This window comes from Xylocopa sonorina, chromosome 16, assembly GCF_050948175.1.
Source record: "Xylocopa sonorina isolate GNS202 chromosome 16, iyXylSono1_principal, whole genome shotgun sequence".
In the NCBI taxonomy this organism is placed as follows: Eukaryota; Metazoa; Arthropoda; class Insecta; order Hymenoptera; family Apidae; genus Xylocopa; species Xylocopa sonorina.
The window spans coordinates 1,806,259-1,818,688 of NC_135208.1; the positions used below are offsets into that span (position 1 = coordinate 1,806,259).

Genomic DNA, 12,430 nt, shown 5'->3' on the forward strand with positions numbered 1-12,430 from the left:
TTCTTTCTGTTGCCAAAATATTGCCAAAATATTGCCAAAATATTGCTACTTTAATAATACTTTCTATAGCCAAAAAATATAGGTCAAGCACACCCCCAATTCCCACCGAATTGCAAACCCACCAAAGACAACTCGATTTCCCTTTCAACTGTTCCCTCAAATTGAACCTTCTCTAACGTAGAAAACGTAACGGTTTTGATTTCAGGCGGTGAAACTGGAGTCGGTGCACCCAGGGCGGACGAGATACCTGGTCGTGGTGTCCTGCACGGGAAGGCAGGACGCGGAGGAGAGTTGCCTTCTCGGTATCGATTGTCACGCTAGGGCGACCGTTGGCCTTGTACTTCGAGTTCTCGCCGACACTGCCATTACTCTCGATGGCGACGGGTACGTTCTTTTATTTTTATTGCCTATCCTTTTCTATGCGTTATCGCACACCCTGTATATGCTCTGGTTGGTAGCCGTGTATCGCATTATCGTCTTGTTTCAGCCTTTATTCAGAGAGTCTACATTAAAGCGCGTTGTTTGGAATTAGTTTGAGGGGGGAGAAGATCTTTGAATGTTTTTTAGAGGTGAAAATTTTAGGTGTTAGAGGTTCTACTTTTGGTGATCTGGAGTTTGGAGCTTGAAAGCTGAAAATTTCAGATCTCAGAGCTTCTTCAGAGGTGAGAGATTAAGATTTCAGAGCTTCAAGGCTGAAAATTCCTAATCTTAGAGATTCTATTTTTGGTGATTCGAAATTTAGAGCTTCAAAGCTGAAAATTTGTGATCTCAGGCTTCTACTTTTGGTGATTCGAAGTTTGGAGCTTCAAAGCTGAAAATTTCAGATCTCAGATCTCTTCATCTCTTCTTTAAATGAAAGAGTTTTAGATTTCAAAGCTTCAAAGCTGAGAATTTCTAATTTTAGAGATTCTATTTTGGGTGATTCGAAATTTGGAGCTTCAAAGCGGAAAATTTCAGATCTCAGAATTTCTTCAGAGTTCAAACTTCAGACTTCAAAGCTTCAAAGTTGAAACTTTCAAATCTCAGAGCTTCAACTTTCGAAGATTCAAAGTTTAGAGCTTCAAGTCTGAAAGCTTCTAAGCTTGGTTTGAATTCATGTTTTGAGTGAGATGGAACAGGTACGTTCTTTATTTTTATTGCCTATCCCTTTCTATGTGTTATCGCACACCCTGTATATGCTCTGGTTGGCGTCTTGTTTGGATATTCATTCAGAGAGTCTACATCGAACCGCGTTGTTTGGAATTAGTTTGAAGAGGGAGAGATCTTTGAAAGGTTCTTAGAGTTGGAAATTTATGATTTTAGACATTTTACTCTGGATGATTAGGATTTCAGAGCTTCAAAGTTGAAATTTTCAGATTCCAGAGTTTATTCAAATGAAAGAGTTTTAGATTTCAAAGCTTCAAGGCTGAAAATTTCTAATCTTAGAGATTCTATTTTTGGTGATTCGAAGTTCTGAAAATTTTTGATCTCAGAGCTTCTACTTTTGATGATTCGAAGTTTAGAGCTTCAAAGCTGGAAATTTCAGATCTTAAAGCTTCTTAAGAGTCCAGATTTTAGATTTCAGAGCTTCAAAGCTGAAAATTTCAGATCTCAGAGCTTCTTTAAATGAAAGAGTTTTAGATTTCAGAGCTTCAAAGCTGCAAATTTCTAATATTGGAGATTCTATGTTTGGTCATTCGAAGTTCGGAGTTTCAAAGCTGAAAATTTCAAATTCAGAGTTTCCTCAGAATTCAGACTTTAGATTTCAAATCTGCAAAACTGAAAATTTCTGATCTTAGAGCTTCTATTTTTAGTGATTCAAAGTTCAGAGACTCCAAAGCTGAAAATTTCTGACCTTAGAGATTCTACTTTTGATGATTTGAAGTTTAGAATTTCACAGCTGAAAATTCCAGATCTCAGAGCTACTACTTTTGTTGATTCAAAGTTTAGAGCTTCAGAGTTGAAAATTTCAGATCCCAGAATTTTTTTAATGTGAAAGGTTTTAGATTTCAGGGATTCAAAGCTGAAAATTTCTGATCTTGGAGCTTCAACTTTTGATGATTCGAAGTTCAGAGCTTGAAAGTTGAAAATTTCAGATCTTAAAGTTTTTCCAAAGTGAAGAGTTTTAGGTTTCAGAGCTTCGAAGTTGCAAACTTCAGATTTCAAAGATTCGAAGTTCAGAGCTTCAACTTTAAAAGATTCATAGCTCAGATCTTCAATTCTCAAAAAGCTTCAACTTTCATCGCTAATACCAATCCTAATAATCCTTATTCTAAGTAAATAAAACTTATTAGAAAAAAGAAGCGCCTATTGTTAAGATATTGCTATTTTAATAGTAGTCTTCGTTACTAAAATATTGAAACTTGGCGATAGTTTATATTCTTAAAATATTGCCATTTTAATAATAGTTTCTATTTCTAAAAATGGTGCTACTTAATAATATTTTCTATTGCTAAATTATTGCTAAAATATTACTATTTTAGTAATAGTCTCTATTGCTAAAATATTGCTATTTTAGTAATAGTTTCTATCCTCAAAATATTGCTGTTTAGTAATACTTTCTCTTGCCAAAAATTACTAGAATATTGCTGTTTAATAATATTTTCTATTGCTAAAATATTGCAAATTAGTAATAGCGTCTATTCCTACACTATTACTATTTTATTAATGGTTTCTACTGCTAAAATTTCGCTAAAATATTGCTCTTCGAGTAATAGTTTCCTATTCCCAAAATATTGCTAAAATATCGCTATTTTAGCAGCAGTTTCTGTTCCTAAAAATAGTGCTATTTAATAATATTTTCTGTTGCTAAATTATTGCTAAAATATTACTATTTTAGTAATAGTCTCTATTGCTAAAATATTGCTATTTTAGTAACAGTTTCTATCCTCAAAATATTGCTGTTTAATAATATTTTCTCTTGCCAAAAATTACTAGAATATTGCTGTTTAATAATATTTTTTATTGCTAAAATATTACTATTTTAGTAATAGTCTCTATTGCCAAAATATTGTTAAAATATCGCTATTTTAGCAGCAGTTTTTATTCCTAAAAATAGTGCTATTTAATAATATTCTCTATTGCTAAATTATTGCTAAAGTATTACTATTTTAGTAATAGTCTCTGTTGCCAAAATATTGCTAAAATATCGCTATTTTGGCAGCAGTTTTTGCTCCTAAAAATAGTGCTATTTAATAATATTCTCTATTGCTAAATTATTGCTAAAATATTACTATTTTAGTAATAGTCTCTATTGCCAAAATATTGCTAAAATATCGCTATTTTAGCAGCAGTTTTTATTCCTAAAAATAGTGCTATTTAATAATATTCTCTATTGCTAAATTATTGCTAAAATATTACTATTTTAGTAATAGTCTCTATTACTAAAATATTGCTAAAATATCGCTATTTTAGCAATAGTTTTTATTCCTAAAAATAGTGCTATTTAATAATATTCTCTATTGCTAAATTATTGCTAAAATATTACTATTTTAGTAATAGTCTCTATTGTCAAAATATTGCTAAAATATCGCTATTTTAGCAATAGTTTTTATACCTAAAAATAGTGCTATTTAATAATATTCTCTATTGCTAAATTATTGCTAAAATATTACTATTATAGTAATAGTCTCTATTGCCAAAATATTGCTAAAATATCGCTATTTTAGCAATAGTTTTTATTCCTAAAAATAGTGCTATTTAATAATATTCTCTATTGCTAAATTATTGCTAAAGTATTACTATTTTAGTAATAGTCTCTGTTGCCAAAATATTGCTAAAATATCGCTATTTTGGCAGCAGTTTTTATTCCTAAAAATAGTGCTATTTAATAATATTTTCTATTGCTAAATTATTGCTAAAATATCACTATTTTAGTAATAGTCTCTATTGCCAAAATATTGCTAAAATATCGCTATTTTAGTAGCAGTTTCTATTCCTAAAAATAGTGCTATTTAATAATATTTTTTATTGCTAAAATATTACTATTTTAGTAATAGTCTCTATTGCCAAAATATTGCTAAAATATCGCTATTTTGGCAGCAGTTTTTATTCCTAAAAATAGTGCTATTTAATAATATTCTCTATTGCTAAATTATTGCTAAAATATTACTATTTTAGTAATAGTCTCTATTGCCAAAATATTGCTAAAATATCGCTATTTTAGCAGCAGTTTTTATTCCTAAAAATAGTGCTATTTAATAATATTCTCTATTGCTAAATTATTGCTAAAATATTACTATTTTAGTAATAGTCTCTATTGCCAAAATATTGCCAAAATATCGCTATTTTAGCAGCAGTTTTTATTCCTAAAAATAGTGCTATTTAATAATATTTTCTATTGCTAAATTATTGCTAAAGTATTACTATTTTAGTAATAGTCTCTGTTGCCAAAATATTGCTAAAATATCGCTATTTTGGCAGCAGTTTTTATTCCTAAAAATAGTGCTATTTAATAATATTTTCTATTGCTAAATTATTGCTAAAATATCACTATTTTAGTAATAGTCTCTATTGCCAAAATATTGCTAAAATATCGCTATTTTAGCAGCAGTTTTTATTCCTAAAAATAGTGCTATTTAATAATATTCTCTGTTGCTAAATTATTGCTAAAATATTACTATTTTAGTAATAGTCTCTATTGTCAAAATATTGCTAAAATATCACTATTTTAGCAGCAGTTTTTATTCCTAAAAATAGTGCTATTTAATAATATTCTCTATTGCTAAATTATTGCTAAAATATTACTATTTTAGTAATAGTCTCTATTGTCAAAATATTGCTAAAATATCGCTATTTTAGCAGCAGTTTTTGCTCCTAAAAATAGTGCTATTTAATAATATTCTCTATTGCTAAATTATTGCTAAAATATTACTATTTTAGTAATAGTCTCTATTGCCAAAATATTGCTAAAATATCGCTATTTTAGCAGCAGTTTTTATTCCTAAAAATAGTGCTATTTAATAATATTTTCTATTGCTAAATTATTGCTAAAATATTACTATTTTACTAATAGTTTCCTATTGCCAAAATATTGCTAAATTATTGCTAAAATATTACTATTTTGGTAATAGTCTCTATTGCTGAAATATTGCTAAACTATTGCTATATAGCCTCAGCTCTAAAACCGTCAATAGAAGCAAAAACAAATCACGATCGTTCAAAAGTGATAGTTTAAAACCAACATCCTCCATTTCCAACCCAACAATTACGCCATTAATTTATTTCTTGTTCCTGACTCGTTGAAAAGACAGCGAAATCGCTGAGCATTTTCGCAATTTTTCCACCGCGAACTGCGCAAAACACAGTTCCTTACTTTCTCCAGCGTTCGCAGCTCTTCTGAGGCTGATAAAAACGCTGGAGGAATCGGTTCGATCGAAACCAGCGCAATTAAACGTGGCTCGCCATGCGTAACAGGGAATTACATATCGATCTGGCTTCCATTTAACGAAGAAACGCGTCTGGTATCGACTCTGAGACTCGATCACTTTCTAATCGATCCTTCTCTCTCTCTCACTCTCTCTTTAGACGACTGCGAATATCCTTTTTCTGGTCGACAGTGCGAGTTACGAGTTACAAGTTGCAGTTGTTTGAAATTAAGTTTATGGGGTGGTTATTTATTTTATTGCTGTAAAATTAGCTGAAAAGTTTTATTAGGTGAATAAAATATAAAAGAAATTCTAGATTTTATTTACTTTTCTCTTATTTTTCTTTTTTTTTTTTTTTTAAGTAAGTCCAACGCAAGGTTCAAGTTGCAGTTGTTTGAAGTTAATTTTATGTGGTTGTTATTTATTGTATTGCTGTAAAATTAGCTAAAAAGTTTTATTAGGTGAACAAAATGTAAAAGAAATTCTAGATTTTATTTACTTTTCTCTTATTTTCTTTTTTGATTTTTTTAAGTCCAAGGCAGGATTCAAGTTACAGTTGTTTGAAATTAATTTTATGGGGTGGTTGTTTATTGTGTTTTGTTGTGAAATTAATTTTATTAGGTGAACAGAATGTAAAAGAAATTCTAGATTTTATTTACTTTTCTCTTATTTTCTTTTCTGGTTTTTTTAAGTCCAAGGCAAGGTTCAAGTTACAGTTCTTTGAAATTAATTTTATTAGATGAAAAGAATGTAAAAGAAATTTTAGATTTTATTTAGTTTTCTCTTATTTTCTTTTTTGGTTTTTGCAAGTGCAACGCAAGTTTCAAGTTGCAAGTTACAGTTGTTTGAAATTAATTTTATTAGGTGAACAAAATGTAAAAGAAATTAACACATTTTAAGAAACATTTTTTTAGAAACATTTACTTATTAGAACAATTCTAGATTTTATTTAGTTTTCTCTTATTTTATTTTTTGGTTTTTTTAAGTCCAAGGCAGGATTCAAATTACAGTTGTTTGAAATTAAGTTTATGGGGTGGTTGTTTATTGTGTTTTGCTGTAAAATTAATTTTATTAGGTGAACAGAATGTAAAAGATATTCCAGACTTTATTTAGCTTTTATTCCTATTTTTTCTTATTTTCTTCTTTGTTTTTTTTTAAGTCCAAGGCAAGGTTCAAGTTAGAGTTCTCTTTGAAATTAATTTTATATGGTCCTTATTTATTTTATTGTATTTTGCTGTGGAATTAATTTTGTTAGGTGAGCAAAATGTAAAAGAAATTAACACATTTTAAGAAACATTTACTTATTAGAGCAATTCTAGATTTCATATTTACCTTTCTCTTATTTTCTTTTTTGGTTTTTTTAAGTGCAACGCAAGTTTTAAGTTACAGCTCTTAGAAATTAATTTTATGTGCTGGTTATTTATTGCATTTTGCTGTGAAATTAATTTTATTAGGCGAACAGAATGTAAACGGAATTCTAGATTTTATTTAGTTTTTTCTTATTTCATTTTTTGGTTTTTTTTAAGTCCAACGCAAGTTTCAAGTTACAGCTTTTTGAGTCGACGATGATTAATGGAATTAAGAGAGATCGATTTGTCAGTCGTTGCTGTTGTGGAATTAATTTTATTAGGCGAACAGAGTGTAAAAGAAATTCTAGATTTTATTTAGTTTCCTCTTATTTTATTTGTTGGTCTTTTTAAGTCCAAGGCAAGGTTCAAATTGCAGTTGTTTGAAATTAAGTTTATGTGGTGGTTGTTTATTGTATTTTGCTGTGAAACAAATTTTATGAAGTGAACAAAATGTAAAAGAAATTCTAGATTTTATTTACTTTTCTCTTATTTTCTTTTTTGCTTTTTTTAAGTCCAATGCTAGTTTCAAGTTGCAGTTGTCTGAAATTAATTTTATTAGATAAACAAAATGTAAGAGAAATTAATATATATTTTTTTTTTTTATTAACGAGGGAGGTTTAGTCACTAAAGAAATTCTAGATTTTATTACTCTTTTCTTCTTTTCTTTTTTAAGTCCAAGGCAAGTTTCAAATTACAGCTTTTCGAGTCGACGATGATTAATGGAATTAAGAGAGATCGATTTGTTAGTCGTTGCTGTTGTGGAATAAATTTTATTAGGCGAACAGAGTGTAAAAGAAATTCTAGATTCTATTTAGTTTCCTTTTATTTTATTTGTTGGTCTTTTTAAGTCCAAGGCAAGGTTCAAATTGCAGTTGTTTGAAATTAAGTTTATGTGGTGGTTGTTTATTGTATTTTGCTGTGAAACAAATTTTATGAAGTGAACAAAATGTAAAAGAAATTCTAGATTTTATTTACTTTTCTCTTATTTTCTTTTTTGCTTTTTTTAAGTCCAATGCTAGTTTCAAGTTGCAGTTGTCTGAAATTAATTTTATTAGATAAACAAAATGTAAGAGAAATTAATATATATTTTTTTTTTTTTATTAACGAGGGAGGTTTAGTCACTAAAGAAATTCTAGATTTTATTACTCTTTTCTTCTTTTCTTTTTTAAGTCCAAGGCAAGTTTCAAATTACAGCTTTTCGAGTCGACGATGATTAATGGAATTAAGAGAGATTGATTTGTTAGTCGTTGCTGTTGTGGAATTAATTTTGTTAGGCGAACAGAGTGTAAAAGAAATTCTAGATTCTATTTAGTTTCCTTTTATTTTATTTGTTGGTCTTTTTAAGTCCAAGGCAAAGTTGAAATTGCAGTTGTCTGAAATTAAGTTTATGTGGTGGTTATTTATTGTCTTTTGCTGTGAAACAAATTTTATTAAGTGAACAAAATGTAAAAGAAATTCTAGATTTTATTTACTTTTCTCTTATTTTCTTTTTTGCTTTTTTTAAGTCCAATGCTAGTTTCAAGTTGCAGTTGTCTGAAATTAATTTTATTAGATAAACAAAATGTAAGAGAAATTAATATATATATTTTTTTTTTTATTAACGAGAGAGGTTTAGTTACTAAAGAAATTCTAGATTTTATTACTCTTTTCTTTTTTTCTTTTTTAAGTCCAACGCAAGTTTCAAATTACAGCTTTTCGAGTCGACGATGATTAATGGAATTAAGAGAAATCGATTTGTTAGTCGTTGCTGCTGTGGAATTAATTTTATTAGGCGAACAGAGTGTAAAAGAAATTCTAGATTCTATTTAGTTTTCTCTTATTTTATTTGTTGGTCTTTTTAAGTCCAAGGCAAGGTTCAAATTGCAGTTGTTTGAAATTAAGTTTATGTGGTGGTTATTTATTGTCTTTTGCTGTGAAACAAATTTTATTAAGTGAACAAAATGTAAAAGAAATTATTATATTTTCTTTTTTTTTATTAACGAGAGAGGTTTAGTTACTAAAGAAATTCTAGATTTTATTACTTTTTTCTTCTTTTCTTTTTTAAGTCCAAGGCAAGTTTCAAATTACAGCTTTTTGAGTCGATGATGGTTAATGAAATAATCGATCGTTCTCTCTCTCTCTCTCTCTCTCGAATATCCTTTCTGCTTGACTGTGAGTCATCGTACCGCTGCATTTTAAAGCCAAACCTAGCCGCCATTTTGTGTATACCTGTTCCTTTACTGTTAGTGATCGAATAAGGACGCTTTGAACAAAAATTTTTATCTAACCAGATCTTCTAAGTTCTATTAGTTTTTGTCAAACTGTACAATCTTAATCTTTTCTTTATTTCTACTTCTGAAAATAATTATAAATCTCTCTCTTTGGTCCTTGTTTTTGTATATTTGAAATATTAGTCTCTTTGTCTGTATTGCTGTCGAATAAGTCGAGACCAAATGAAGAGGTTTGTCTACTTGAATTTATTTTAATTTAATATCTCAACATAAATATTGAACTGTAGCTAAATACCTTAACTCAAAGATTGAGCTTAAGTTAAATATTTTCACTTGAAGATTGAATTTAAGTTAATTATTTTAATTTAAAGATTGAATTTCAGTTAATTATTTTAATTTAAAGATTGAATTTATATTTTTTATATCTTAAGTTAAAAATTGAACTTAAATCAAGTTAAATATATTGACTCGATGATTGACTTTAAGTTAAATATTCTAACTTGAAGATTGAGCTTAAATTAAGTATCTTAATTTAAAGATTGAATTTAAGTTAATTATTTTAATTTAAAGATTGAATTTATATTTTTTATATCTTAAGTTAAAAATTGAACTTAAATCAAGTTAAATATATTGACTCGATGATTGACTTTAAGTTAAATATTCCAACTCGAAGATTGCACTTAAATTAAGTATCTTAATTTAAAGATTGAATTTAAGTTAATTATTTTAATTTAAAGATTGAATTTATATTTTTTATATCCTAAGTTATAAATAATCCTAAAAATTTGCTGTAAATAATCCCAAAACATTGTTCTAAAGAATTCTAAAACTTTTCTCTAAATAATCCTGAGACTTTGTTACAAATAATTTTAAAATTTCACTAGGGATAATCCTAAAACTTTGTCGGAAATAATCCAGAAATTTTGTTGCAAATAATTTTAAAATTTCTCTAGGAATAATCCTAAAATTTTGCTCTACATAATTTAATAGTTTTGCTCTAAATAATCCTGAAACTCTGTTACAAATAATTTTAAAATTCCACTAGGAATAATCCTAAAACTTTGTTGAAAATAAACCTAAAACTTTGCTAGAAATAATTTCTAAATTTCGCAACGAATAATCCTAAAACTTAGCTTTAAACAATCCTGAAACTTTGCTCCAAGTAATTCCAAAACTTTGCTAGAAATAATCCTAAAACCTTTCTATAAATAATCCAAAAAACTTTCTTTCGACTGTTATAGCAGTCATTTGTCTCTAAGATACCCAAATGTTCCAAAGCGAAAAAGACTAACTAATATACTGTCTCTCGTGCTATCACTTTTTTTCCAGATGCGTTACTCGATAATTAAACAAGTGTACCTGTTAGTACACTTCGTACTAACGCTGTTCTTTTTTTATTAATTAAAATATGCGCGACGGCTATAACCGTCATTTGCGTACAAATAGCCAAGGATCTGACGGCTATAGACGTCATTTGTTCGTCAAAGTGTTAAAAAAACTATTCACGACGGCTATAACCGTCATTTGTTCCTCAAGGTGTTAAAAAAATATACGCGACGGCTATAACCGTCATTTGTTCGTCAAAGCGTTAAAAAATATACACGACGGCTATAACCGTCATTTGTTCGTCAAAGCGTTAAAACATATACACGACGGCTATAACCGTCATTTGTTCACCAAAGCGTTAAAAAACATACACGACGGCTATAACCGTCATTTGCATACCACATACCCAAAGTTCCGACGGCTACAACCGTCATTTGCGTATAAATCGCAAAAAATCTGACGGCTATAGACGTCATTTGCGTTAAAAAATATACACGACGGCTATAACCGTCATTTGCGTATCACATACCCAAAGTTACGACGGCTATAACCGTTATTTGCGTATAAATCGCAAAAAATCTGACGGCTATAGACGTCATTTGCGTTAAAAAATATACACGACGGCTATAACCGTCATTTGCGTATTACATGCCCAAAGTTCCGACGGCTATAACCGTCATTTGCGTATAGATCGCAAAAAATCTGACGGCTATAGACGTCATTTGGGTAAAAGCGTTAACAACGCTCAGAAGAGAATAATTCGATAATTAGTGGGGGGCAGACGCAAAGTAGAGGAAAAAGATGGTGGATAGAGAGCACGACCTTCGAGCGTCACCTTGTTAGAAGGAGACTTACGGTAACGCGCTCCATTTCTCCTCTGACCAGGTGTGCGCGCACACCTCGTCTCTCGCGGGCGAAAGAGAGCGGCTGTGACCTTCAGCGTTCACCTTTCGGCTTCTCGATTTACCGTTCGTTCTCCTCTTATCCCAGCCGCAATTTCCCTCGCCCGCTTTTAACGCGACTAAGCCTACCACAACTTTCGTTTAGAATTTCTTATGCCAAACGTAGCTGCTGGAAACCAAAAGTAACTGCGTAACACTTGTTTACTTTTTTTTCTTTTCTGACGTATGTGTAATTCATATATAAATTTGAAGATGGAATTTAAGTATTCTGATATTTAACGATTGAAGTTATTAGTTTATAAGTTTAGTGTCTTCGTTTAAAGACTGAACTTATTTAAGTTTAGTGTCTTTACTTTGATAAGTAAAGATTGAACTTAAGTTAAGTACTACAACTTAATTTTACTTAAAGATTGAACTTCTTTGAGCCTAGTATTTTTACTTAAAGATTTAATTTCTTTCAATTTAGTATTTTTACTTAAAGATTGAACTTCTTAGAGCTTAATATTTGTACTTAAAGATTTAATTTCTTTCAATTTAGTATTTTTACTTAAAAATTGAACTTCTTTGAGTTTAGTATTTTTACTTAAAGATTTAATTTCTTTCAATTTAGTATTTTTACTTAAAGATTGAACTTCTTAGAGCTTAATATTTGTACTTAAAGATTTAATTTCTTTCAATTTAGTATTTTTACTTAAAGATTGAACTTCTTTGAGCTTAGTATTTTTACTTAGAGATTGAACTTCTTTAAGTTTAGTATTTTAACTCAAAGATTAAACTTAAATTAAATACCTTAAACTTAATTTTGCTTAAAAATTCAACTTCTTTCAATTTAGTATTTTTACTTAAAGATTGAACTTCCTTGAGCTCAGTATTTTTACTTAAAGATTTAATTTCTTTAAGTTTAGTATTTTAACTCAAAGATTAAACTTAAATTAAATACCTTAAACTTAATTTTGCTTAAAAATTCAACTTCTTTCAATTTAGTATTTTTACTTAAAGATTGAACTTCCTTGAGCTCAGTATTTTTACTTAAAGATTTAATTTCTTTAAGTTTAGTATTTTAACTTAAAGATTAAACTTAAATTAAATACCTTAAACTTAATTTTGCTTAAAAATTGAACTTCTTTAAATTTAGCAACCCCTTTAGAAAATAAACTATATCTGCATAACTAACAGGAAGATTTTAATGAAACTTGTAAAATAGCTAGAATATAGCATTTAAAAAGCATGGATTAAGTTTAAAGAAAAAATGAAATTTTTAACACACTATACCGTCAATTAAATCTGAAGAATATACA

At 28.8% G+C, this 12,430-nt stretch overlaps 1 protein-coding gene across 2 annotated transcripts in view; it reads left to right on the top strand.

Annotated features, from left to right (window-relative positions):
- Ssh (Protein phosphatase Slingshot) overlaps positions 1-12,430 on the top strand; it is a 195,378-nt gene that overhangs the window by 124,378 nt on the left and 58,570 nt on the right. For both annotated transcript variants that reach the window (XM_076907397.1, XM_076907396.1), the window contains one exon: positions 206-384. In XM_076907397.1, coding sequence (XP_076763512.1) covers positions 206-384 — 179 coding nt within the window. The remainder of the gene's footprint in view (positions 1-205; positions 385-12,430) is intronic.